This window comes from Chanodichthys erythropterus, chromosome 24, assembly GCF_024489055.1.
Source record: "Chanodichthys erythropterus isolate Z2021 chromosome 24, ASM2448905v1, whole genome shotgun sequence".
NCBI classification, from domain to species: Eukaryota; Metazoa; Chordata; class Actinopteri; order Cypriniformes; family Xenocyprididae; genus Chanodichthys; species Chanodichthys erythropterus.
In genome coordinates this window covers 13901684-13929423 of record NC_090244.1, presented here as the reverse complement: position 1 = coordinate 13929423, position 27740 = coordinate 13901684, and the positions used below count along the sequence as shown (strand labels likewise).

Genomic DNA, 27740 nt, shown 5'->3' with positions numbered 1-27740 from the left:
GGGGGCTTGTTAGGCAAACAACGCCCCTTAGCTGTTATAAATTCACTGTAAACCACAGCTTCATGGGGCTTATTGCTTTTATAAAACGGTTACCACAATACAAATATTAAAGCCAAATAATATGTATCAATGCAACTTTCTTTTCCTTCCTTCGGCTGGAAAAAAAATAGTCCCTGACAGTGAACAGCAACAGAAGTTACATTTATCACACCATTATATGGCGGTAAAGATTGTCTTTATGAGCGAGTCAGTCGCAAAGACTTTTATATTGAAACTTGTGGTGAGCACGGAACAAGACGCAACTGACGAATGCTTTGACTAGCGCTGTCAGTGTCAGCAGAGCACGGGGAAACCCATTAAATGTTAAAAGGACAAGATCGCAGCAGACATTCAAACTGATTTTTTAATATGAACAGAGGACTGACCTGAAGAAAAATGCTAAATCTGAATTCAGGTAATAAACTCGGTCACTCGATATCTCTCTAACAGTACTCTTCTACATAATGCAGTAAGCTTCAATGAACAAAATCAATAGAGAACAAAGATATGTTTACATTGCTAAGAGCGGTTGCTAAGACAGAGCAGCAACATACGCATTCAGCGGCACAGCGATACTTATGTCAGCTGTTTGTTTTCGGGAATTTTACAATGGCTTTGAGCTTGGCTCAACCAATCAGTTCCGGCCATTGATTCTATCTGTTTTATAACACTGTATTTGAGAATAAAAATCTGAGAATAACATGCAATAACATAAAGCTTTATAAAGGCCTACTTCAAAAATAAATAACCATGAATTGCAAATGAAGTTTGATATGTTCTTAATATTAATATTACCATATGATGTTCTTAATAATATCACCAGAAATACAGTATGAGACCATGCTGCATGTTTTTACACTTAAATAGCTTAATAAATACGTACATACATTTCTGCTCATAAATTTTAATACCCATATGGACAATCTGCAAATGCAGATCATTAAAAAAAAAAAAAAATGTGAATAAGCTTTTCATAACTTGTCATTACTGATATTTGCACATATTCCAGAAGATAAAATAACTAAAATAATCATGTTAGAGAAATTAATTAATTAATTAGTTCTACTGAAAGAATATGCAGTACACGGATATACTTAGAATTTTTCCCCTTCACAAAATCAAAAACTAATTTACACAAATGATCCTGATCAGAAGTTCAGTTTTTTTGGTTCTTAAAATTAAAAGATAAGTTCACTTTCAAATGAAAATTACCCCAAGCTTTACTCACCCTCAAGCCATTCTAGGTGTATATAACTTTCTTCTTTCTGATGGACACAATATGAGAAATATTAATAATTATCCTGACGCATCCAAGCTTTATAGTTGCAGTGATCAGGATCAACAAGTATGAGCTGAAGAAAGTGACAAGTGAGGGACTCATCCCCATCTATCACCAATCACCCATCTATCTCCAACAGGAGGCAACACATGACATGACATCAATGAAATTTTCTGAGGAATTTATAAACATCTGCTTTGCAGCTTCTTCAGGGCAGTGCTGTTTAAAAAAGTCTTATTTTTATTTCAATTTTTAAAAATGTTAAACATGCCAAGTTTTCTTTAAATATCTCCATTTCATGGGAATGACAATTATTGCATTCCCTGGATGTTCACAAATGTTTTTTTTTTTTTTTTTTTTGGTTTGTTTGGTTTGGGTTTCATGGCAGTGTCTTGGATGATTTATCTTTTAATGACTTATCCCTACATTGTGTGCCAGGTTGGCAGCAGATTGGTACTTCAGACCGCTGGGCTTCTTATGATCATCTTGGGACTCTTTGGTAAATTCAGTGCAGTCTTTATAACTATTCCAGACCCCGTTATTGGTGGAATGTTCCTCATCATGTTTGGGATGGTAGCAGCAGTGGGTATTTCCAATCTGCAGGTACACCTGATAAAGTTATGTCATTGTCATGAAATTGCATGTCAGGGCGACTTTGTCTGTTTCATTTGTATTTCATTTCTTGTCTTGTTCTTATCTAGTATGTAGACTTGAACTCCTCCAGAAATCTCCTGATTCTTGGCTTCTCGACCTTCAGTGGTCTTGTGCTCCCAACCTGGTTTCATTCGAACCCAGGCATGATCAACACAGGTGAATATAACATTTAAAACATATACAGCATCACCTAACGTATGGAACTCCTTTCCACGCCACAAGCTGAGTTTGACCCACAACGCTGAACCACTTTTCCTGTTGAGGGCCCCTGTTAATATTTTCACACCTAACAGTAGCTTCTACTCCTTTGAGGAACTTGTTTTATTCTGTTGATCATTTTGTAAAAGTTTTTAACCAAGTAAAATCCAAATTTGGTATTAATGTTTTTAGAAAAAACTAATCTTAGCAACTTTAGATTTATTTTTGAATAACTAAAAAGAAAAGAAAACGTGATTCATCAGACCAGGCCACCTTCTTCTATTGCTCCCTGGTCCAGCCCCATATGCAACAAACTGTGTATTCTGGCCCTTTCTATCAGAACCAGCACAAAGTTCTTGAGCAATTTGAGCTACAGTAGCTCGTCTATTGGATCGGACCAATAAAAACTTGACTTTAGAATGAAACAGCCAAGTGAACAAACGGACAGATAGACTACACAACATTTATAATATTATTTTCAAATTAATTTGTAAATTATTATAATTTTAAATGATTGTCCCTGGATAAGTAGACTACGCTTGAAATAAATTAGCAGTGGCTGGGACAGATTTTAAATATCAATTCCAATCAAAAAGATGCAATCTAATCCTGTTTACATGAAATAAGCCTGCTCACGAGCAGGTTTAAGCTTACGGACCTGTCGCTATGGCAGCAAGTCCAGGATGAGCATTGAAGAACCAAACAATCCAAGATTATGCCAAATTGTCATCAGTCAAATTCAGCTAACCGAGTTAGCAACGTACGATGAATGTACGGAAGAGGATTAGGGCCAAGCAATAATAAAAAAATAAAACCATCTTGAGATTAAAGTTGTTAAATTTTGAGAAAAAAGTTGAGGTAAAATGTTGAGAATAAAGTCATTATATTACGAGAAAACAATAATTTATTTAACGAATTTGTTCTCGTAATTGAACTTTTTTCTCAAAATTTAATGAGTTCTCAACATTTTATCTCGACTTTTTTCTCAAAATTTAATGACATTTTTCTCATAATTTAACGAATTTGTTCTCGTAATTTAACGAATTTGTTCTCATAATTTAACGACTTTTTTCTCATAATTTAATGAGTTTATTCCCAACATTGTATCTCAACTTTTTTCTCTAAATTTAATGGCATTTTCTCATAATTTAACGAATTTGTTCTCGTTATTTAACAAATTTGTTCTCGTAATTTAACGACTTTTTTCTCATAATTTAATGAGTTTATTCCCAACATTTTATCTCGACTTTTTTCTCGAAATTTAACATTTTTCTCATAATTTAACGAATTTGTTCTCATAATTTAACAACTTTTTTCTCATAATTTAACGAGTTTATTCTCAACATTTTATTTATTAAAATTCAAATAAAATAAAAAAAAAATAATAATAAAAATAAAAGCTGTTTAAAACTAATTAGAGAATAATTAAATGAAAGAACTGCATTGCTGTGCATTAGACACAAATGTTGCTTCAGCAACTGAACAAGACACAAAACAGTAGTTCTTCAAGATCTCATTTGAGAGTCAAAACCACAGCTATGTGGGAGGTCACCCGGTGCAAGTGGCACATCCCAAGCTTATCCACAGTGGTGAGAAGCATTGTCTGGACTCCTGAGGTTAGAGCGACTTATCTGCCAATCCTCTTTACAAGTCTCCGTTTGACTCTGTTGTAATCTCCTCCCTTCAGCATGAACTTTTCACGTAGAAACATCCGGGCCTGTGCACCCTTTCGATGAACTTTGTCCTAATCTTCGTCCCGAGTGTTGGGTTAAAACTGCTTAAAATGAGGGGGATTCATCAACAAAAGTCCAATAGTGCTTTATCAGGGGCTCTTTTAAGCAGTTTATTGACAGGCTCAGGAATTAGTGATCTAAGCTGACATATTGAACTCCTGACCAACGCTTGCTGTGTTGGTCTTGTCAGGTGGACATTAATTGGTCCTAGAACATCCACCCTATTAAGACATCATAATAAGATATCTTATACCAAGAGTTTCTACGCCCACCCGTTAACTTGCGTTGGACATCTGTCATTGTCCATCTGGCTCTTTGTGACCTGAATCGTTTCTGTCAACAGGCATAAAAGAACTGGATCAGCTCATTATGATTCTCTTCACCACACACATGTTCATTGGAGGATTCTTTGGGTTTGTTTTGGACAACACAATACCAGGTAAGTTATAAAAAAACATTACTGTTGGGCATGTTAATCTGCAGGGGCGCGCTGTGGACAAAAGGTTTAGCTAGCATGCCTGTTACGCCTTTGTACGGCCTTGTTTCAACTCTTCGGAAACCATATGAAAGTCGTTATTCAATAAAATGACATCTGTGAACATAGCGGGAATTGCTAATGAATACTCTTAACAGTAAAGGTTCCAAAAGGGAATTTTTACAGTGATGTCATAGAAGAACCATTTTTGGTTCCCCAGAGAACCTTTCAGTGAATAGCCATTTTTTAGTGTAAAGAACATTTTTGTAATCTATACAGAATCTTTTTCCACTATGAAGAACGTCTCGGTTACAAAGGTAACCCTCGTTCCCTGAAGGAGGGAACGGAGACGTACGTCGGACAGACCGACGAATAGGAATCTCGCCAGAGAAGCCAATCTACTTCGAGTGTAACTAAACGAGCCAATGCACATTGGCATGCAATCATCTGCATCAGCTGCTCACCTCGCAGCGCGGGTATATAATGAGCAGCAGGTGCGTTGCATCTTCAGGTTTTCGCTGAGGAGCCGAACCAAGCAGGCGGCAGCACAGCAGGACAACAACTGTGGCGACGGGACGTACGTCTCCGTTCCCTCCTTCAGGGAACGAGGGTTACCTTTGTAACCGAGACGTTCCCATTCAGTCGGTCACGTTCGACGTACGTCGGACAGACCGACGAATAGGAATCCCTACCAAAGCGCCACAGGAGCTGCCCTCCTCCAGCGCTCTGTTGTAAGCCACCTGAACCCCTTGCCTGCGGACGGTGGGACAGGGCTAACACACAGAGAGGGTCGATCACTGTTGTTCCAAAACCCATTCAGTGAGACTATTGGATAACGCTGGGAAAGCGTAACCTTCGTTTGAAGGAACGCTGCGGAAGCCACATCCTTCCCCGAAGGAGTTATGTGGAGAAGTACATATGGACTAACCCTGTAGGGCTGTGCTACATATGGAAGAACTGGGGTGACTCCAACTCGATAGAGATGGGTTCTCCCAGAGGGAAAGACACGGGCTTCGTTTAAGAGCAGCCGTGGAAAAGCCATATGGGATCCCCGTAGGGTCACACATATGGAACCCAGCCTAAATCCGGTTCTCAAGGATACAACGGAGTATAGGCCTGGCGCCAGACGCTCCGCCACGTCGGCTGCCGAAGGGTAACCGGAGGACTCAACAGGGTCTGCCCGTAGGGACTCTCTGGAGAATAGAACGCGCATGTAGCGCAGCAAGCCGACACTAAGCCGGGGCCTCTCCGTGCCTCTGACCTGAGGCGAGAACACGGGAGGAGACCGGCTCGACACGAAGGCTATAGTATCTAGCGAACGTGTTAGGTGTCGCCCAGCCCGCAGCTCTACAAATGTCTGTTAGCGAGGCGCCACGAGCCAGCGCCCAGGAGGATGCCACACCTCTCGTGGAGTGAGCATGCAACCTGAGCGGGCAGGGCACGCCCTGAGCTTGGTAAGCCAGGGCGATGGCATCCACTATCCAGTGGGCCATCCTCTGCTTGGAGACAGCCTTTCCCTTCTGCTGGCCTCCGTAACAGACAAAGAGCTGGTCTGAGGTCCTGAAGCTTCGAGTTCTGTCTATGTACAGTCGCAAGGCGCGAACTGGACAGAGCAAAGCCAGGGCTGGGTCTGCCTCCTCCGAGGGCAGCGCTTGCAGGCTCACTACCTGGTCCCTGAAGGGAGTGGTAGGAACCTTGGGCACATAGCCAGGCCGGGGTCTTAGTACCACATGGCTATCACCCGGCCCGAACTGTAGGCACGATTCGTCGACCGAAAATGACTGCAGGTCCCCTACCCTCTTGAAAGCGGAGGCCAATGCCACCAGCAGCAAAGTCTTCATAGACAGAATCTTTAAGTCTGCTGACAGCAAAGGCTCAAAGGGAGCAATCTGAAGTGCTCTGAGCACCAGAGTAAGGTCCCAAGAGGGTATGGAGGGGGGACGAGGAGGATTTAACCGTCTCGCCCCCCTAAGGAACCTGACGACCAGGTCGTGCTGACCAACAGATTTGCCATCTATGTGGTCGTGGTAAGCGGAGATAGCAGCAGAATGGACTTTGAGGGTGGAGGGGGACAGCCTACGCTCCAACCCCTGCTGCAAGAAGGAAAGCACGACACCGATCGAGCATCTTCGGGGGTCTTCCCGGCGAGAAGAGCACCACTCGACGAACAGGTTCCACTTCGAGGCGTAAGCACGTCTCGTAGACAGTGCGCGAGCCGAAGTGATGGTGTTAAGTACCTCGGGGGTAAGTCACCTAGAACCTCCGCGTCCCGTCCAGGGACCAGACATGGAGTTTCCAGAGGTCTGGACGCGGGTGCCAAAGAGTGCCCCGTCTCTGAGAAAGAAGGTCGTTCCTCAGAGGAATGGGCCAGGGAGGGGCTGTCGCGAGGAGTGAGAGTTCTGGGAACCAGGTCCGGTTGGGCCAGTAAGGCGCAATCAGCAAGACCTGCTCCTCGTCCTCCCTGACTTTGCACAGAGTCTGTGCAAGTAGGCTCACTGGGGGAAACGCATATTTGCGCAGGCCCCGGGGCCAGCTGTGTGCCAGTGCGTCTGTCCCGAGTGTTCCCCCGGTCAGAGAGTAAAACAACTGGCAGTGGGAGGTTTCTGGTGAGGCAAACAGGTCTACCTGAGCCTCTCCGAACTCTCTCCAGATCAGCTGAACCACCTGGGGGTGGAGTCGCCATTCTCCTGGCAGCGCAGCTCGTGATAGCTCGTCGGCCACACGGTTGAGCACACCGGGGACATGAGTGGCGCGAAGCGACCTCAGAAACTTCCGACTCCACAGGAGGAGATGGCGGGCGAGTTGCGACATGCGACGGGAGCGTAGACCACCTTGATGGTTGATGTACGCAACGGTCGCAGTGTTGTCCGTACGGACCAGTACATGCTTGCCCCGTAGCAGGCCTTTGAGGCGGCTCAGAGCAAGGCGTACTGCCAGCAACTCGAGGCAGTTGATGTGCCAATGCAGATGGGGTCCCGTCCAAACCCCTGACACTGCATGCCCGTTGTACGTGGCACCCCAGCCGGTGGCAGAAGCATCTGTGAACACCACAGCATGCCGGGACACCTGTTCTAAGGGCACTCCTGCCCGAAGAAACAAGGGGTCCCGACCACGGACTGAAGGTTCGGCGGCACTCCTGAGTGATTGACACCCCGGAACGTGCCACGCTGCCACGCCCATCTCGGGACTCGGCCGTGAAGCCAGTGCTGAAGCGGTCTCATATGAAGCAGACCGAGCGGTGTTACAGCCGCAGCAGCCGCCATATGCCCCAGGAGCCTCTGAAAGAATTTCAGTGGGACCGCTGTCCTGCCGTTGAACGTATTCAGGCAGTTCAACACTGACCGAGCACGTTCCTCTGTGAGGCGTGCTATCTGCTCGACCGAATCCAACTCCATACCGAGAAAAGAGATCCTCTGCACCGGGGCGAGTTTGCTCTTTTCCCAGTTGACCTGAAGCCCCAACTGGCTGAGGTGTCTGAGCACCAAATCCCTGTGTTCGCACAACTGATCCCGGGACTGTGCTAAAATGAGCCAGTCGTCGAGATAGTTGAGAATGCGAACACCCTGTTCTCTCATGGGAACAAGGGCTCCCTCCACGACCTTCGTGAAGACGCGGGGAGACAGGGCCAGCCCGAAGGGTAGGACTCTGTACTGATATGCCCGACCTTCGAACGCGAACCGCAGGAAAGGCCTGTGTCGCGGAAGGATCGAGACATGAAAGTACGCGTCCTTCAGGTCGATCGCTGCAAACCAATCCCGGGGACGGACGCATTCGAAAATGCGTTTCTGCGTGAGCATCTTGAACGGTAGCTTGTGAAGGCTCCGATTCAAGACGCGCAGATCCAGGATCGGTCGTAACCCGCCGCTTTTCTTGGGTACAATGAAGTAGGGACTGTAGAACCCTGACCTCATATCGGCTGGAGGGACCGGCTGTATCGCATCCTTCGCCAGTAGGACTGCGATCTCCGCACGCAAGACAGGGGCATCGACATCTTTCACTACAGTGAAGTGGACACCCCTGAACCTGGGGGACGCCGGGCGAACTGAATCGCATAGCCGAGCCTGATGGTCCGAATGAGCCAGCGGGACGGACTGGTGAGCGCTAACCAGGCCCCCAGAGACCGTACCAGCGGGACCAGAGGAACCACAGGCGCACCCGCAGCGGGGCAGCGAGGTGGAACGCAGGGACGCGGCCCGGGGGCTCTCTCTGCGAGGCGGCCCGACGCGGCGTCACAGTGTGCTGTGCAACACTTACCTGCTTCCACGGGTGGACAGAGGGAGCAGTCGAGGCTTTGACTGCCTGCTGCTCGCTGCTGTCCGCTGGCGAGAGAAGAGGGGGATGAGAGTGGTGAGGTTCTTGCCCTCCCACTGCTCTCCGAGCCCTCTTCGGACCCGGAGATAGAGGAAACTGCTCTTTTATTGAGAATTTGGGTACCGCTGGCTGTTGGGCCAGCGGCGGAACAAAAACAAAAGGAAACAAAAGATTTTCCACCCGGCCCTCCTCCGGGGGAAGGAGCGGTGCGGTCACCACCTCCTGTAGAGCAGTCCTCTCCATCTCCGGGTCGCCCGTCCTAGGGCCGCTTGGACTTGGCCTTGCCACCCTTCTTCTTGGGGGTGGCGGGACGGGCTGGGCGCCCGACCGCGACCGGCTCCACGGCGCCGCTTGGCCGGAGGCTGCTGCTGCTGGGGCGCGGGGAGCGGGGCGGCCGCAGGGGCGCCCTCGGCGACGAGCAGTCTGAGGTGCTGCGGGCGGTGGTGGAGCAGCAGCTGACCGCCTCGGCAGGATATGACTGATGGCCTCAGACTGCTTTTGTACAGTCGAGAACTGTTGGGCAAAGTTCTCGACCGCGTCGCCGAAGAGGCCGGTCTGGGACACGGGGGAATTAAGAAACCTGACCTTGTCGGTATCCCTCATGTCCGCGAGACACAGCCAGAGATGGCGCTCCTGGACCACAAGTGTGGACATCGCACGACCCACTGACCGCGCCGTAACCTTCGTCGCACGAAGCGCGAGGTCCGTCGCGGCACGAAGTTCCTGAAGAACTTGTGGGTCATGACCACCCTCGTGCAGATCCCTCAGTGCCTTGGCCTGATGGACCTGCAACAACGCCATAGCGTGTAGGGCAGAGGCAGCTTCCCCACAGGCCTGGTAAGCCTTGCCGGTAAGATCCGACGAGTGCTTACAGGCCCGGGAAGGGAGAGACGGCTCCCCCCGCCAGGTGGAGTTAGGGCACAGTTGCATAGCAACGGCCCGTTCCACAGGGGGTATGCGCGTATAACCCTTCGCTGCCCCGCCGTCAAGGGTGGTGAGGGAGGAGGACCCACCGACACGGTTTCGGGCAGTAAAGGTGCCGTCCACGTGCCAGTGAGCTCTTCATGCACCTCCGGGAAGAAAGGCACTGGGGTGGGGGCTGAGAACCAGCCCTTGCCACCGAGATACCAATCGTCCAACCTCGAGGGCTCGGGACACGGTGGAGGATTCCACACGAGCCCGACCCTGTTGGCGGCCCCGGGAAAGCATAGCCATCATTTCCGGGTCTGAATCGGGCACAGTTGTCACTCCCGAGGGAGGCAGCTGCGCTGAATCGTCATCCGCGGAAGTATCAGGCTCACCCTCCGATGCAGCGATCGACATCCGGTCATCCTGGGGAGCTCCGAAGGATACGGATGGTACACACCTCTGGGGTGGTCCACCACGCTCCCCGGCAGCTCTACTGGCTGCGGAGTGCAGGAGGGATGAGGGTTCCTAGGGGGTTGGTTCCCCGAAGGAAGCGCGCTCACCGTGATCCTCAGGTCACCAGTGCCGCTGCCCGAAGCAACCCTCTGAGGAGGATTGGAACGAGGCAACGGCACCGGGACTCCGCCCCTTTGCAGGAACTGGAGTCTAGACCGCAACTCCGCGACGGTCATCATCCCACAATGGGTACATGACTCGTCCACAAACGCCGCCTCAGCGTGCCTTAAGCCCAAGCACGCGATACAGCGTTGGTGACCATCCCGGGGCGCCAGGTAACGACCGCATCCAGCAGCACACAAGTAGAACGACATCTTTAAAAAGACGCGAACTACTCGTGTAAGCTCTTTCAAGGACTGACTCTTTTAGGTGCTGAAGCACGCAGGGGAATAACCGCTGCAGCACAGACAGGGAATGTGCAGCCTGTCGTGTGCACTCTCTTTGCAGACGCTGCTCTTACCAGCTGTGAGAACAGCTTTTTAGCGCTCTTAAAGCGCACCGTCACCAGCCGTGAAAACGGCCTTCACGCTGATACACAGCTTAATTTGCTCAAATAAAAAAGGCAAAACACAAAGCAAAAGAAGAAAAAAATCGGCCCCGCTGCTGTGCTGTTCCTCCTGCACCGGACGAGAAGAGCAGTCAGAGAGAGAGCTGGCTCGTTGAAGTCCGTTCTTCAAACACTCGCTCGTAGAAACCACCGTGTTTGCAGTAGTTCGGCTCCGAAGCGAAAAGCTGAAGATGCAACGCACCTGCTGCTCATTATATACCCGCGCTGCGAGGTGAGCAGCTGATGCAGATGATTGCATGCCAATGTGCATTGGCTCGTTTAGTTACACTCGAAGTAGATTGGCTTCTCTGGCGAGATTCCTATTCGTCGGTCTGTCCGACGTACGTCGAACGTGACCGACTGAATGGGAACCCTTTGTGAAAGATTTGATGAATGTTGAGGACCGTTCACACCAAGAACGATAACTATATTAATGTCCTCACAATTAACATTCTGTGCGTGCTTTAAATGCTCAAGCTCTTAAGGCAGGATGGATTCTTATTGGCTGTAAAGGTTTTTATCATTCATCAGCTGGAAAACATCATTCTGAAAGTGATTCCCATAAGATATTGTTCCTCTGTGATGTTATTGTTATAGTTGTGGTGTGGACTTCATATTTTTGAACTTTATAGTTTTCATCCTTGGTGTGAACAGGCCTTTAAAGGCTCTTCATGGAACCACTTTTTAAGAGTTCAGATCTAATTGGCATATATCTGCTTTTTCTTCTAGTTGTGTCAAAGTATTGTTAATATAATTGTTTTCTTAGGAACAGAAGAAGAAAGAGGAATAAAGAGCTGGAGAAAGGCTGTTCATGAAGGATCTCAAATACACATCACTGATCATTCCTGTTACAATCTGCCTTTCTGCACAAACTTTATTCAGAGGTTCAAATTGCTCCACTACCTCCCGTTTCTCCCACCACTTGAGTCACAGGAACTGGGAACGCATCTGTAGTGCCATAGCTCCCTGTGGTGAGGCTTGGTTTTACAATGGTACATTCCAGGCAAGAGGTGTGCAACGTTCAGGCCCGGCTCCACCATTTTAAGCTCATTAGAATAGGAGTCCACCCTAATCACAGAGTTGCTCCAGGATTCATACAACAGGGACATTTTCAGCTCTTTTTGGATTTTTAAAGTACATGAAACTTCCTCAAAGCTCAAACCAGTCTTCATTATAATACATCATTGATGTCGGGCGGAAACCTCATATGTCCAAAACCGCTATTTTTCAGGAAATGTAAAAAACCTAGACTATGTTGTCAAAGTTGATATTGTGGCTTTATATGTGGTCAGACACTATCAGGAAAAAAAATCAAGCTTAACCCTTAAATGCATGACTGTTTCGCCATTCATTCTTACATATTCGGGTCTTTATCGACCCAAATCAATATCTAACACTGAAGGATCTCTCCCTGTCGCAATAATATAAAACTCCTCTGATATTAGAGTAACAATTACAGAAGAATAAAATAAATCATATTTTGTTACCTTTTGGAGCTTGAAAGGGCTCCGTTTGAGCAGATGTTCATTGCCATCATCACTGTCCTCGTCAGAGCTCATTTCCCAGTAAATCCAGCAAATAATGGGCTAGTTTTATGTTTGAGGTCGCAAATATGAGCCCATTCATGATCTCAAACGTATTCTCAAAACTATATAATTTTCAACATCTTCAAAATCAGTATTTCGATCGCTAACAGCTTCACCAGATCCATCCAGTAACAGTTACAGTCATATATGATTGCGTTCAGCACTTGTTCTGCAGTAAATCGCTGAGCCATTTCATGTTTCTCTTATTATTTCGTTTTCTGTCTAAATGAGTCGTCACTTCAGCATTGTGTATCAGACACTGCCACCTTGTGGAATAAAGGTGAATTGCACTTATTCCGTCATCTAAAATTCAATTATTGTTGTGCAGAAAAAATATACGTACACTCATACACACCTCGGGTCGTTTGCGACCCTATACAATTTTGACAAAAAATGAATACAAAAATAGGCATTCTTTTATAATATTATGTTTTATTCTTTAAAATGAATTGATCGAGGAATACCAAGAAGGTTGATGTCTAACTTTAAAAAATGAATGAGGAGGAGGGTAGTGAATGGTCACTAAAGACCCGAGGTATGCATTTAAGGGTTAAATTGAGTTACAAGGTTTTTGACCAGCAGATTTTGGAGAATTTCAGACATTTTGTCCGTCATTAGAATGGCAGCATCTGAGGCATTACATTTTCATCAACGTACAGGTTATAAAGTTTATTGTAGCTATGTGGGCGCTGATTTTTTTCTCTCATTTGGTCAAAATCTCAGGTTATAAAAGATGAATTGCTTCGCACAGGCTAATTCAGAGAGTATTAGCTATCACTCAATGACAAATGCTTGACTACAGGCCGACACACCAAGTCAATGTCAAAGAACTTGCGGCGACAAAAGTGTGTTGTCGCCTCATGTCGGCTACATCTAGGCCAAAAAGCTGTGTTTGAACACACCAAAAGGACTGCAGGCGACTGCCAACTAGCACATGCATTCTGCGCCGGCGTGTAAGGAATTAACTGTCTACATCTGCAGGTATCAATAGACTGTTTTCGTCATTCAAAAAAGGATACTGAAACTAGATCGGCAGATATACAAACCATAAACAAAGCAGCGCTTACCATTTTTAAAATCACAACGTGTGAAAAACGCAAAAACGGCCAACTGTTGACTTGAGCCCCATCCCAAATGGCACTCAAAACACTCGCAGTCTTCCTATGAATCTGCACTTTTCTGACATAATTCATAAGTCTGCTGTGGAGCTCGCTTCAGCGCTGGCTCTGCAAAAAAGGCACATAAATGATGCATTTTGACTGCTTGTGAGCACCCTTGTGAAGCCTAAAATGACAAGTGGGACGTCTTATGGTGTCATGGACTTAACAGACACGTGCATGCGGCAGCCAATTTAAGACCACAAAACCGAAAGTGCATATGAAGAGTGCCATTTGGGACAGGGCCTTGGTATGTCATCGCCCTAAGACACTCTTTTCCCCTCCTTAAATACATAAAACATTAAAGTGAAGTGACTTGTGGACAAGTATGGTGACCCATACTCGGAATTTGTGCTCTGCATTTAACCCATCCAAGTGCACACACACAGCAGTGAACACACACACCGTGAACACACACCCGGAGCAGTGGGCAGCCATTGCTGCGGCGCCCGGGGAGCAGTTTGGGGGTACGGTGCCTTGCTCAAGGGTCTCACCTCAGTCGTGGTATTAAAGGTGGGAAGAGCGCTGGATATTCACGCCCCTCACCAACAATCCCTGCCGGACCTGAGACTCGAAAACATGACCTTTGGGTTACAAGTCCGACTCTCTATCCATTAGGCACAACAATTAGCCTTTATATATGCTGTTTCTTGAGTAAAGAAAACAACCATCTTTATTTACCCTTGCAAACAAGCAGAGATGGTGTGGCACTTCATTCAAGTTATGAGGTTGCACCGACAGTTTGAGGATGTTAGGACGTTTAGTCACAAGCTCTTTTTAATATTTTTCATTGATTAAATATTTGCAAAACCCACAGTCAGATGTAAAGAGTGACCAATAGTAATGATTTATGAGGAAAAAAAATTCAAATGGTTTCTGCCCGACAGCAACTGTATCTCACAAAAGTGAGTACACCCCTCACATTTTAGCAACCATTTTATTATATATTCTCAAGGGATAATACTATAGAAATGAAAATTGGATATACTTTAGAGTAGACAATGCTTGTATAGCAGTACATATTTACTGTCCTCAACATACAACCATTATTGTCTAAATAACTGGCAACAAAAGTGAGTACACCCTAAGTGAACATGTCATGTGTTCCAAAGTGTCCATATTTTGTGTGAGCACCACTGTTATCTAGCACTGCTTTAATCCTCCTGGGCCTGGAATTCAACAGAGCTACACAGGTTGTTGCTGGGATCCTCTTCCACTTCTCCATAATGACATCACAGAGCTTCTGGATGTTAGACACATGGCGCTTCTCCACCTTCTGCTTGAGGATGTCCCACAGGAACCATCACCTTCAGCTTCCTCAGCAAGGCAGTTGTCATCTTGTCTGTGAGTTTGGGGTCATTATCATGCCATTCAGCCCAGTTTCTGATCATGTTCTGCTTCAGAATGTGTTGGAATCCATGTTTCCCTCAATGAAGCACAGCTCCACAGTACCAGCAGCACTCATGCAGCCCCAGATCATGATGCTACCACCACCATGCTTGACACAAGACACAATTTTCTTGGTACTCCTCACCAGGGTGTCGCCACACATGCTGGACACCATCTGAACCAAACAAGTTTATCTTAGTCTCATCAGACCACAGGACATGGTTCCAGTAATTCATGCTCTTGGACAGGTTGTCTTCAGCAAACTGTTTGCAGGCTTTCTTGTGAGCCAGCTTCAGAAGAAGCTTCCTTCTGGGACAACGGCCATGCAAACCAACTTGTTGCAGTGTGCGACGTATGTTCTGAGCACTGACAAGCTGACCTTCTGCTTCTGCAACCTCTAAAGCAATGCTGGCAGCACTTGTGCATCTGTTTTTTGAAGCCAGCTTCTGCACCTGACACACAGCACAAGGTCTCAACTTCTTTGGCCTGTTCCGAGTGGAACCCGTCTTGGAAAACCTCTCTCTATGACCCTGGCCACTGTGCTATAACTCAGTTTCAGGGTGTTACTGATCTTCTTATAGCCTAGGCCATCTTTGTGAAGAGCAACAATTCTAATTCTCAAATCCTCAGAGAGTTGTTTGCCATGAGGTGCCATGTTGAACATCCAGTGATCAGTATGAGAGAAGTGTACTCAAAGCATGAGCATGATGAATAGGACATGGCTTTGCATGGTTAAACAACATACAACTGTTATCACTTAGAGGTACTCACTTTTGTTGCCAGTTATGTAGACAATAATGGCTGTATGTTAAGTTATTTTCAGAGGACAGTAAATCTATACTGCTATACAAGCAGCACATTGACTACTCTAAAATATATCTAAGTTTCATAGTCCCTTGAGAAGATATACTAAAATGGTTGCTGAAATGTGAGGGGTGTACTCACTTTTGTGAGATACTGTGTGTATATATATATATAACACAACACAACATCGTATATAATAACACATTGGTATATTTAAACAAGTAACAAACATTTTATTTTCTATTTAATATATTTATGGACAAATACAATTGAAAACTTCACTTGAGCTTGTGAACATGTCTGTACATCACTTTTCAGTGACGTACAAAGAGTATGAAATCCCAGCCTAAGATTTAGGTTTCAGAAAGTTCATAATACTCATAATAAATCAAATAAAACCCATTTGCGTCAGTGGAAGCTAGTTGCACTTGTTATTTGCAAATAAAATGTCACCTCAGGGATGTGGCAGATTTGCTGTACCCTGGAGCTCACAGCTCACTCCGTTGCCATAAACATTGCCATCGTCATGACAATAATTGCACACCTTTTATGCTATAACCTATTTGTCATTGCATACCACCAGCTTTGTTGGCAAAAAACACTTATATAACACAATATAAAAAATGTTTCTTCCTTCCGTTTTGTTCTTTCTATCTTTTTTCTCCTGGTCCCATTTCAGTTCTGCTTTGTGACATTAATTGAATTCCGGAAACTGATTTTTATGCTACCTCTGAAAAAAAAAAAAAAGACCAAATATTAATCTTTAAAACCTCTTACTAAATAGATGACTATGATGATGTCTTCAAATGCAAATGCAAATGCAAATCAACTGAATCTTCAGATCGAAGACACAAAGGTCTGTGAATAAATACATCAATTTGTGTTCATCTTCCTTGAAATGGACGATGCAGTTCATGTTTACGTGTGTTACTAAATAAATATCCTATTGACCTGTATTCCTATTCATTTTATTGTATTTTTATTTGTTCAAATTAAATTTTCTAGAATTTTATAAATTTATTAATGTATTTATAAAATGGCCTTATACAAAGTACAATTAAAAAGAAATTAAAACATGGGTCATTTTTGTCATTATTTACTCATGTTCCAAACCTGTATTACTTTTCATTACTACTTTTGAGCAATGTCTTTTCTTTTTTTCTTTTTTTTCTTCCTCATACGTTGAAAGTGACTGCGGTCTAATATTGTTTGGGCCCCAAAGTTCTTGTTTTGTGTTCTACTAAAAGTCACAGATTTGTAATGAAAATAGGGTGAGTACATAATGACAGAATTTAAAATTATTGTGTGAACTATTCCTTTTAGACATTAAGTATGGAGAAAAATCATGCAGAAACAATGTTCAAAAAAACAAGCGTTAGATAACTGAAAAGAGTTTAGACACTGGTCACTAGTGGATTTGGACTCCTCGGCACCACAATATTTAGCTCACTTACCTAAGAGCCTTCTTTTTTCTTTGACGCAGGACTGTTGCGTCAAAGTATCAATAAACAGAAAGACAGAGATCGCCATGACATTTCAGTCGTGCCAAATGAAATTACTGCACTGCCAGTTCTCATTCCCTTTCAGAGGAATTCATGCGACAACATTTGTTTTAAATGCCTATGGGAATCCTTGTGATAACTGCAGTGCTGTCTGAGGCCACGCTTGACTAAACAAGTAAAGCACAAGCAACCAATTTTCAAAGTCACCCTCAATCAATCACAAACATCTTATTTGCATCTGAAAAAAATTCCATGGAACAAGTTCAGTGGTATGCGGCACTTTTGATGGGTTTTTATTGAATAACCTTTCATTTTAATGCCATTATGTCATGAGGAAGTAACTTTCACCAAAATTCTAGATCAAGAAACCCCTTCTAGACTCTGAAACATCCCATACGTGCAAGGCAGATCACATGTCGAGCCAGTGAGTAATCAATGTGTGTGTGCATAAATGCAAATTCAACAGTCTAATAGTTAAGTATAACGTCATTCATCTTCCCATTTCACGCACGTAATTGTACTTCAGTGAAGTTCTGATGAATCGCCTCCAGATAAAGGTTTATGTATGCATCTTAATTTGTGTTTCGAAGATGAAAGAAGGTCTTACGGTTGTAGAATGGCATGAGGGTGAGTAATTAAAGGTGCCCTAGAACTTTTTTTTAAAACATGTAATATAAGTCTAAGGTGTCCCCTGAATGTGTCTGTGAAGTTTCAGCTCAAAATACCCCCTATATTTTTTTGAATTCATTTTTTTAACTGCCTATTTTGGGGCATAATTAGAAATGAGCCGATTCAGGGTGTGTGGCCCTTTAAATCTCGTGCTCCACGCCCCAAGAGCTTGCGCTTGCCTTAAACAACATAAAAAAAGTTCAAACAGCTAATATAACCCTTAAAATAGATCTTTACAAAGTGTCCGTCATGCAGCATGTCTAATCACGTAAGTAGTGTTTATTTTGATGTTTACGTTTGATTCTGAATGAGTTTGAGGCTGTGCTCCGTGGCTAACGGCTAATGCTACACTGTTGGAGAGATTTATAAAGAATGAAGTTGTGTTTATGAATTATACAGACTGCAAGTGTTTAAAAATGAAAATAGTGACGGCTCTTGTCTCCATGAAAACAGTAAGAAACGATGGTAACTTTAACCTCATTTAACAGTACATTAGCAACATGCTAACGAAACATTTAGAAAGACAGTTTACAAATATCACTAAAAATATCATGAATCATGTCAGTTATTATTGCTCCATCTGCCATTTTTTGCTGTTGTTCTTGCTTGCTTACCTAGTCTGTTGATTCAGCTCTGCACAGATCCAGATGTTAATACTGGCTGCCCTTGTGTAATGCCTAGAACATGGGCTGGCATATGCAAATATTGGGGTCATACATAGTAATGATCCCGACTGTTACGTAACAGTCGGTGTTATGTTGAGATTCGCCTGTTCTTCTGAGGTCTTTTAAACAGATTTATATAAGGAGGAGGAAACAATGGAGTTTGAGACTCACTGTATGTCATTTCCATGTACTGAACTTGTTATTTAACTATGCCGAGATAAATTCAATTTTTGAATCTAGGGCACCTTTAATGACATAATTTTCAGTTTAGGGTGAACTAACTCTTTAACTTGCATCCGCTCAAGTTAGAAATGTTGATTAATTTGAGTCATTAATTTCATGTTCATTCAATAAAATGTTTTTTTCAAATGACGGCCCTAGTTGTAATGCAACAAGGCTTGGTGTGGGAAGTAGTTTCACTACATTATAACTAATAGGTTACAACTGTTGTATTCACACTTACAGTGAAGCCAGTGAGATAATTTGACTCACAGAAGTACTGGCATAAATCTAACAGCATTACAACTCAGCCTCCTAATCTGAGTTGGACTGCTAGGATTGGATTACATTAACAGATGTATAGGCTGACTAAGCAACAAATCGCCTGGTAGGCCTTGAACATTGTGTATTAGTGAAAGTCTGTCCCCACCTGCCAAGAGGTTTATAGGTCCAATCGAGGAGCTGTTGACACCCTTTCTTTTCTTCACTGGAGCAAATGTCTAATTCAGGAATAATTCCCCCAAAAATAAATTTACTTGCGCTCAAGTCATTCCAAAACTCTATGACTTTCATTTTTTTCTATAGAAAATGGAAGGAAAAATTGTGAAGAATGTCCTGGTTGCTCTTTTCCGTGCTGTTACAGCGAATGTTGCCTAGAGCTATTAAGCTTAAGAAAAGACACCATAAGGGGCTGTTCACATATCGTGTCTTTTCAGCACGCAAGTCAGTTATTTCAAATGTAGCCGCGCGACAGGCGTGCTCAAAATGGAAGCAACGTAACAAAAAAAATTCCGTAACAAAACATCGAAAGCTCAGCCGAACAGCTGATTATAGCTGTACAGTGTGGTTTTTATATCTCATCTCCATAAATATATCTAGTAGTAAAGCTAATGCAACGGCTAGAAATCAATTTATCCTAAACTTCCTCGACGTCGTGGAGAGCGCAGTTCATGGTTGCATAGCAATGACAGATGTCCCAGGAGCACAAGCGCTTTGGAAAGAAGGAGAAATTGGCGCGGCGGCGCTTTCCACGTGTTTTTAAACGTGATATGTGAACGGCTCCTAAAAGTGCTCTCTATGACTCCCGCACTATATTCCAAGTCTTCTGAAGCAGATCGATTGCTTTATGTAAGAAACAGAGTCAAATTCGTTGATAGTCTTTTTGCTCTTATCAAACAACTAACTACATGTACTTTCTAAAGAGTAACGGTTAGGGTTTGGTTTAGGGTTAGTTACTTGTAATTATGCATAATTTATTGTTATTACTAAGTACATGTAGTACATGTAACTACAGCTCTAAAATAAAGTGTTACCAAACACTTTGTTCACTAATTTCCTCTTTGAGCTGCACACTCAACCAATTGTGCCTGTAATGTATCATGAACTGTTCCAGACTCATAAAACTTTCTTAGACCTGAGAAACACCTATTCAAACCACTTCTATTACGTTAATGGGTGTGATGTTTTGTTGTACCAAGTTGTTTGGCATATGCGCCTTTGTTCTTTTATAAGGGTTCATATGTGGAGATGGTTTTTGAAGCTATCGCCCCAGTCCCCGAGCAGATAACAGTTTAGACCGTTGCTCTGTACCTGTTCCAATAAGTCCCTTGATCCAGCTTTAGCCAAAGGTACATCATATTGAATTATCACCAACAGACCAAACGGCCACCAGCTGGTACTTGCGTCCTGAAAAGGGGGCAGTGCATTTGGCATTCATTTAGTCAGTAAAGTGATCCAATTAGGGTGGAATACCACAGCTGCCCCACTAAAGTAGCACTGCAAGATGTTAACACCTAGTACAGTGATTCCCAACAAAGGCTATGTAAGCAAACCAGGGTTTTAAAGAGATCGTTCGCCCAAAAATCTTTTACTTGAATGAGAAACCTGAATGAGTTTCTTTCTTCTGTTGAGCACAAAAGAAGATATTTTGAAGAATGTTGGTAACCAAACAGTGGATGGTAGTCATTGATTTCCATAGTAGGAAAAAAATACTATGGAAGTCAATGGCTACCGTCAACTGTTTGGTTACCAACATTCTTCAAAATATCTTCTTTTGTGCTCAACAGAAGAAAGAACTCATACAGACTTTTTGTTTTTGGGTGAACTATCCCTTTAACTCTTAGGCTGTCTGTATCTTATGTCATAATTTATTGGCCACGATGCACACCTGTAGAACAATAGCTATGAGGCCACAGACATCTGACAGGTTTATTTGGTGAGAGAAAGGCGTGTGTGTTCTGAATCTCTCGATTAAATGTCATTTTGATAAGTTAATCCTTCAAGTTGTGGCTTTGGGTTCTGGCAGGGTAGTCTAGCTTAATTAAATTAGAGAATGAATCCCTCATATTTTTATGAGATGTAATGTTTATACATGACTGTAACTCTAGAGTTGCATAATTTGAATTAAAACTAGATTTTTACATTCTCTGAAGAAAGCGAGAACGGTGCCTGCCGTGCAAAGCACACTGTATGGTTGCTAAATGATTTTTAGTGTGAATTCTGATGGCTATTTTTACATTTACCTTTACAGTCATCTTATAGTTAATCTTTAGAAAATACCGATTTAAAGTTGGCATGAAATTGTGAGAGTCTTTTCTTCCCTATTGTGACACATTTCTGATTGAAACAGCTTCTTGAACAAAAGAAAATGTCGGGAAAATGTGGGGAATTGATTGGTTTGCTATTGGTAGATCTCAAGTGAGTGACAGGTTGTCCCGCCCTCACACCAGTAAACATATCATCGGAGAAGAAAACAGATGTTGCTGCAAGAGGGAGCGGAAGTTATTTTGAAAGTCTGTTCACTCTGTGGCCATCTTTGCAGTGCCTCCAGGCAGCTATTTCAGCCATCCAAGACCAAGACCTATCTATTTGAATGGGGGAATCCTAAAATCTCAAAAACTGCTTGGCGAACCCACAATTAAATAACATATTTCAAATCAGCAACAAAATCTGACATGAACTGTCCCATAAATGTTGTTTCTTATGCTCAAATGGTGTTACAAAAAAAGCTTTTTAGGCTAGACGAGCCAATGCGCATGTGCAGTCCTAAGCGCGAGTCTCAGGTTTCTATGGGAACCTGAGCTTCTAATGACAGCTGCAGTGACGCAATGACTTTATCAATCAGTGATTGGCTCTTTTACTTAGAAGGCGGGACCTATTTCGCCATATTGCGAGTTGCAGTTTTTCCCATTCATGACTAATAGGAGTGAACCATCTTTCTATATCTTTGTTAAAGATTACAAGGGCACATGAATTTAAAGGTGCCCTCGAATGAAAAATTGAATTTATCTTGGCATAGTCAAATAACGAGAGTTCAGTAAATGGAAATGACATGCAGTGAGTCTCAAACTCCATTGTTTCCTCCTCCTTATATAAATCTCATTTGTTTAAAAGACCTCAGAGGAACAGGCGAATCTCAACATAACTCCGACTGTTACGTAACAGTTGGGATCATTAATATGTACGCCCCCAATATTTGCATATGCCAGCCCATGTTCCCAACATTATGAAAGGCATTACACAAGAGCAGGCAGTAACGTCTGGATCTGCACAGGCAAATCAACAGACTAGGTAAGCAAGCAAGAACAAAAGCGAAAAATGGCAGATGGAGCAATAATAACTGACATGATCCATGATAACATGATATTTTTAGTGATATTTGTAAATTGTCTTTCTAAATGTTTTGTTAGCATGTTGCTAATGTACTGTTAAATGTGGTTAAAGTTACCATTGTTTCTTACTGTATTCACGGAGACAAGAGCCGTCACTATTTTCATTTTTAAACACTTGCAGTCTGTATAATTCATAAACACAACTTCATTCTTTATAAATCTCTCCAACAGTGTAGCATTAGCCGTTCAAGGCAAGCGCGAGCTCCGTGGGTGTGGAGCAGGAGAATTAAAGGGCCAGTAGCCCTGAATGGGCTCATTTATAAGGATGCCCCAAAATAGGCAGTTAAAAAAATGAATGAAAAAAAATCTATGGGGTATTTTGAGCTGAAACTTCACAGACACATTCAGGGGACACCTTAGACTTATATTACAAATTTTTTTAAAAAGTTCTAGGGCTCCTTTAAAAAACAAAAAGATTTGCACAGATAAATAATATATAATACTGCAATTTTCCATGAAAAAAAAAAACAAGAATCGGCCATTTTGATTTTATCTTTATTAATACTATATCTTGTAAAACTCAAAATGAATATATATTTTTCAAACTAAATAGTTTTGATGCCTAAATTCACACGATTTTAAAATTGATTTTAGTTTTTAGTATTTTTTTAGTTTTTATGTATTCATTTAAATAATAAATTAATGTACAAAAAATAGGCTTTTTTTTTTTACAATTTTGTAATTTATCAGATATCGACATGAAAATAATTAGCAGCTTGTTGTAAGACAATTTGTAAGACGAAAGTAGCCAATTAGTTATCTTGAGCTGTTCAAACTTTCATTACTGTAAGTGTTACAGATGTTAGTCACTAATGATGCTTTCTTAACAGTGCATGTCCTTTATACTGTATTGTAAGAGCACATAATTTTTTTTTATTATTTTTTTGGCAATTGCCACAAAAGCCTGTAGGTAAATTCAAACTAACTAAATACTACTTCCAAGCTTGTAACAATATGCAGTATAATAACTGTACAAGCGTGTTTCATGCATTGCCAGTTTCTAGTACTTGCTTGTGATTACACCACCCCAAATGTGCTATCTGCCAGCTATAAGCCTTTTCCTCTTGGGACAAAGCCATTAAAGTAGTTTATGATCAGTGGTTTATGCTGGTGCCACGCATTATCTGGATGGGGAGGTCTTCACACAAATCAAGTTCAGCACTTGTGATCACTTTTTTTGGATCATGTGAAGCAAGGCTTATCAGTCTCGCCGCTGTCCAATGCGTTTTAAAATGAGAACAACAAAATAAACAGTTTGACAAATTAAGGTAAGGCAACACGCCGGACTGAACCAAGAAAAATAGTTGAAAAACAGATATTCTCTGCTTTGTTGAATGAAAGTGGCTGGTTTTCTCTCTCAGTGTGACCTCTTTTTTCAAGGAAAGACAAGGGGAAATATTTCTAGGAGGTGACAATGTTGCTTGTTGTTGTATTTCTTGACATGAATGAGAAATGTTGTTCTCATGGGTTTTTATGCCTCATATCTAGGAATTTCTGTTCTTGACCCAATATTTTAAGCTGAAACAGTGCACCGATTGACGTCGCAAATGCCCTGGGAGCAGACAATTGGAGATGGATATTTATTCGGGTGGGATCCAGTAAAGAACATTTCATGAAACATCTCTCATATTGACGGGAGGCTGATTAGACCTTCTTCAAATTACACTTGTGTTTTGTATCTGTCAGGTTCGGATGTTCGGCTAGCAATGCTGTGCATACCAGCTCTTGTCTTTCTGCGCTCTCCTCCTCTTTGGGAACACCCTGCTTCAGCCCTCCCAACATGTGGTATTGCTTATAGCAGTAAATTCTGATATATTACTGGGAACATGCAGTAGCTTAAGAGAGGCTTTGGTCTCATAAAATGAGGCATTTATCACCAAAAATACTTGGTTAAATATTTGTGATGCTTCAAAATACTATATATGTTTTAAATATTTATTTACTATTTATCTTAGAAATATTATATATAGTATATATATCTACTATTCATACATAAAAATATATAAATATACATGCCGTTCAAAAGTTTGGGATCAGAATACACAGTGCATCGCAGTTTGTTGCGTATGGGGCCGCATAGCCACAGATCAGTCAGGATGCCCATGCTGACCCCGTCCACCACCGAAAGCACCAACAGTGGGCACGTGACCATCAGAAATGGACCATGGAGCAATGGAAGAAGGTGGCCTGGTCTGATGAATCCCGTGGATGGCCGGGTGTGTGTGCGTCGCTTACCTGGGGAACACATGGCACCAGGATGCACTATAGGAAGAAGGCAATCCGGTGGAGGCAGTGTGATGCTTTGGGCAATGTTCTGCTGGGAAACCTTGGGTCCTGCCATCCATGTGGATGTTACTTTGACACGTACAACCTACCTAAGCATTGTTGCAGACCATGTACACCCTTTCATGGAAATGGTATTCCCTGGTGTCTGTGGCCTCTTTTAGCAGGATAAGGTGCCCTGCCATGAAGCAAAAATGGTTCAGGAATGGTTTGAGGAGCACAACAATGAGTTTGAGGTGTAGACTTGGCCTCCAAATTCTCCAGATCTCAATCCAATCGAGCATCTGTGGGATGTGCTGAATAGATAAGTCCGATCCATGGAGGCACCGCCTCACAATTTAAAGGATCTGCTGCTAACATCTTGGTGTCAGATACCACAGCACACCTTCAGGGGTCTAGAGGAGTTCATGCCTCGACAGGTCAGGGCTGTTTTGGCAGCAAACGGGGGACCAACACAATATTAGGAAGGTGGTCATAATGTTATGCCTGATCGGTGTGTATATATACACAATTCTCCTATATTCTAAAATTTTCTGCAGTTTTTTGGACCCTACTACAACAAACGTGTCCTGTTAAACGTGTCCTGCTTTCATGGGGCTCAGCAAGGGCCGGAGGGAAACATACATTTTTGGATAGACAGTCATCATAGGCCTGGAGGGCTAAAAGAAGTCTCTGAAAAGTCTGATAGCCACTGTGTTTTCTTGGTAATACGCAAGCTCTAGAGGGAGAAATGATGAAGTGATGAAGGAAGTGAAATTTCAAGATTTCAGCGGCTTGATTAAATTAGTGTCTGTCGTGGAGTGAAAAATTAACCTTCTGTCTGATCTCAAGTTACACATCAATATCAAGAAAAACAGGCAACAGAAAATAAGACGATTAAGTTATCCCTCCTACACGCACAGATGCAAGTGCGCATGAGGGGAGGTGAAGTGAAACTTGTGACAGCCTGGTGAGAGCGGGCGAAAGAGGAAAAAGCTGAAATAATACATGAAATCATTATCAGAGAGGTAAGACAGTGCATTAGTTCATAGAGCGGACATACCCATAAAACAACGCTCTCATAGGAGAAAGAGTGCAAGGGTTTGGTCAAAGGTCGACATTGAACACTGTTCTGTGAGAAATAGTTTTGCAGAGAAATGTTTCCTTGCAGTAGAGGAGAGTGGGGTAAGATGTGCCAGTTTTGTTTTGCTCAACTGAAACAACTTTTTTTTTCTAAAATGACATTTTTAACACAGTGTCAAGGGGTAAGTTGATCCATCTAGGGTAAACTGACCAATTTATTTTTAAGTAATAAACTAAATATAACTGGCCCATGTGCAAAGCTCCATCCCTCTTGGTTCATCAGACAAGCTTTAAAGAATGTCCCACAGGAATGAAAACGGAAATGGAGATTTCTGTAAACAAAGCGACTTTCAGTAAAATGTGCTTGAAAAAATGATTGAATATTATTCTTATGTAGACTGAAATAAGTTTGTGATAATGCAAATGTGATGGGTGATTTCTGCACTAATGCTAAATATAAATAATAAAAATCTGTTTAATAATGGACTACCTTTCTAAATATTTTGTTCTTATTTTTGATATGTTAAATTATGTATTGATACATACATTTATTATTATAAAAAATTAATTTGTAGGGTTTCAAGTGATCAAAAATTATAAAATATATTAGCTTTTACGTAAATCTTAATTAACCTTTCTTTGCTAAAATAATATTTTCAATATCAATAACAGACAGGAAGATATGGCCCTTTTTAAATATATAGTAACATAAATATTGTGTATTGTTACCTTTACAATACAGATATTTTGTAAATTTCCTAACGTAAATATATATAAAAAAATATTTTTGTAAGTAATATGCATTGCTAAGGACTTCATATGGACAACTTTAAAGGCGATTTTGATTTGATTTGTTATATATATATATATATATATACATTGTATATACAGTTATGGTCAGAATCATTGGCACCCTTGATAAATATGATCAAAGATGACTGTAAAAATAAATCTGCGTTGTTTATCCTTTTGATCTTTCATTCACAAAATTAGCAAAAATCTAACCTTTCATTGAAGGAAAATAATTAAAAGTGGGGGGGGGGTCACTTTATGAAATAAATGTTTTTCTCCAAAACACGTTGGCCACAATTATTGGCACCCTTTTATTCAAGACTTTTTGCAACCTCCTTTGCCAAGATAACAGCTCTGAGTCTTCACCTATAATGCCTGATGAGTTTGGAGAACACCTGAGGAGAGATCAGAGATCATTCCTTCATGCAGAATATCTCCAGATCCTTCATATTCCCAGCTCCATGCTGGTGCTTGTTCTCTTCAGTTCACCCCACTCATTTTCTTTAGGGTTCAGGTCAGGGGACTGAGATGGCCATGGCAGAAGCTTCATTTTGTGCTCAGAGACACATTTTTGTGTTGGTTTTGATGTTTGTTTTGGATCATTGTCCTAATGGAAGATCCAACCACAGCCCATTATTGGATTTCTAGCAGAAGCAGCAGGTTTTGATTTTTTATCTGTTGGCATTTGATAGAATCCATGAAGCCATGTATCTGAACAAGATGTCCAGGACCTCCAGCAGAAAAATAGGCCCACAACATTAAAGATCCAGCAGTATATTTAACCGTGGGCATGGGGCACTTTTTATCCCTGTTTGCACCAAATCCATCTGGTGGGTTTGCTGCCAAAAAGCTCTTTTTTTAGTTTCATTTGACCACAGAAGCCGGTCCCGTTTGAAGTTACAGTCTCTGGACTGAATATGCTGGAGATTGTTTCTGGATGAGAGAAGAGGATTTTTCTTGAAACCCTCCCGAACAACTTGTGGGAATGTAGGTGCTGTTTGATCATTTTCTGAGACTCAAGACTCAACTAATCTCTGCAATTCTCCAGCTGTGATCCTTGGAGAGTCTTTGGCCACTCAAACTTTCCTCCTCACTTCACATTAGGACAATTTAGACACACATCCTCTTCCAGTCCGATTTGTAACATCTTTAGTTGATTGGAACTTAATTATTGCCCTGATGTTAGAAATGGGGATTTTCAATGCTTTAGCTATTTTCTTACAGCCACTTTCTATTTTGTGAAGCTCGACAATCATTTAACTATATTCTTTGGTTTTACTCAT

The 27740-nt window shown here is 42.5% G+C and overlaps 1 protein-coding gene across 1 annotated transcript in view; it reads left to right on the top strand.

Moving 5' to 3' along the window:
- si:dkey-106n21.1 (solute carrier family 23 member 2) overlaps nt 1–15607 on the top strand; it is a 42506-nt gene extending 26899 nt beyond the window's left edge. Inside the window, exons 9-12 of the mRNA XM_067379296.1 lie at nt 1757–1921; nt 2020–2128; nt 4247–4342; nt 11425–15607. Of these exons, the coding sequence (XP_067235397.1) occupies nt 1757–1921; nt 2020–2128; nt 4247–4342; nt 11425–11612 (558 nt within the window). The 3' untranslated portion in view covers nt 11613–15607. The remainder of the gene's footprint in view (nt 1–1756; nt 1922–2019; nt 2129–4246; nt 4343–11424) is intronic.
- The last annotated feature ends 12133 nt before the right edge of the window (nt 15608–27740 follow it).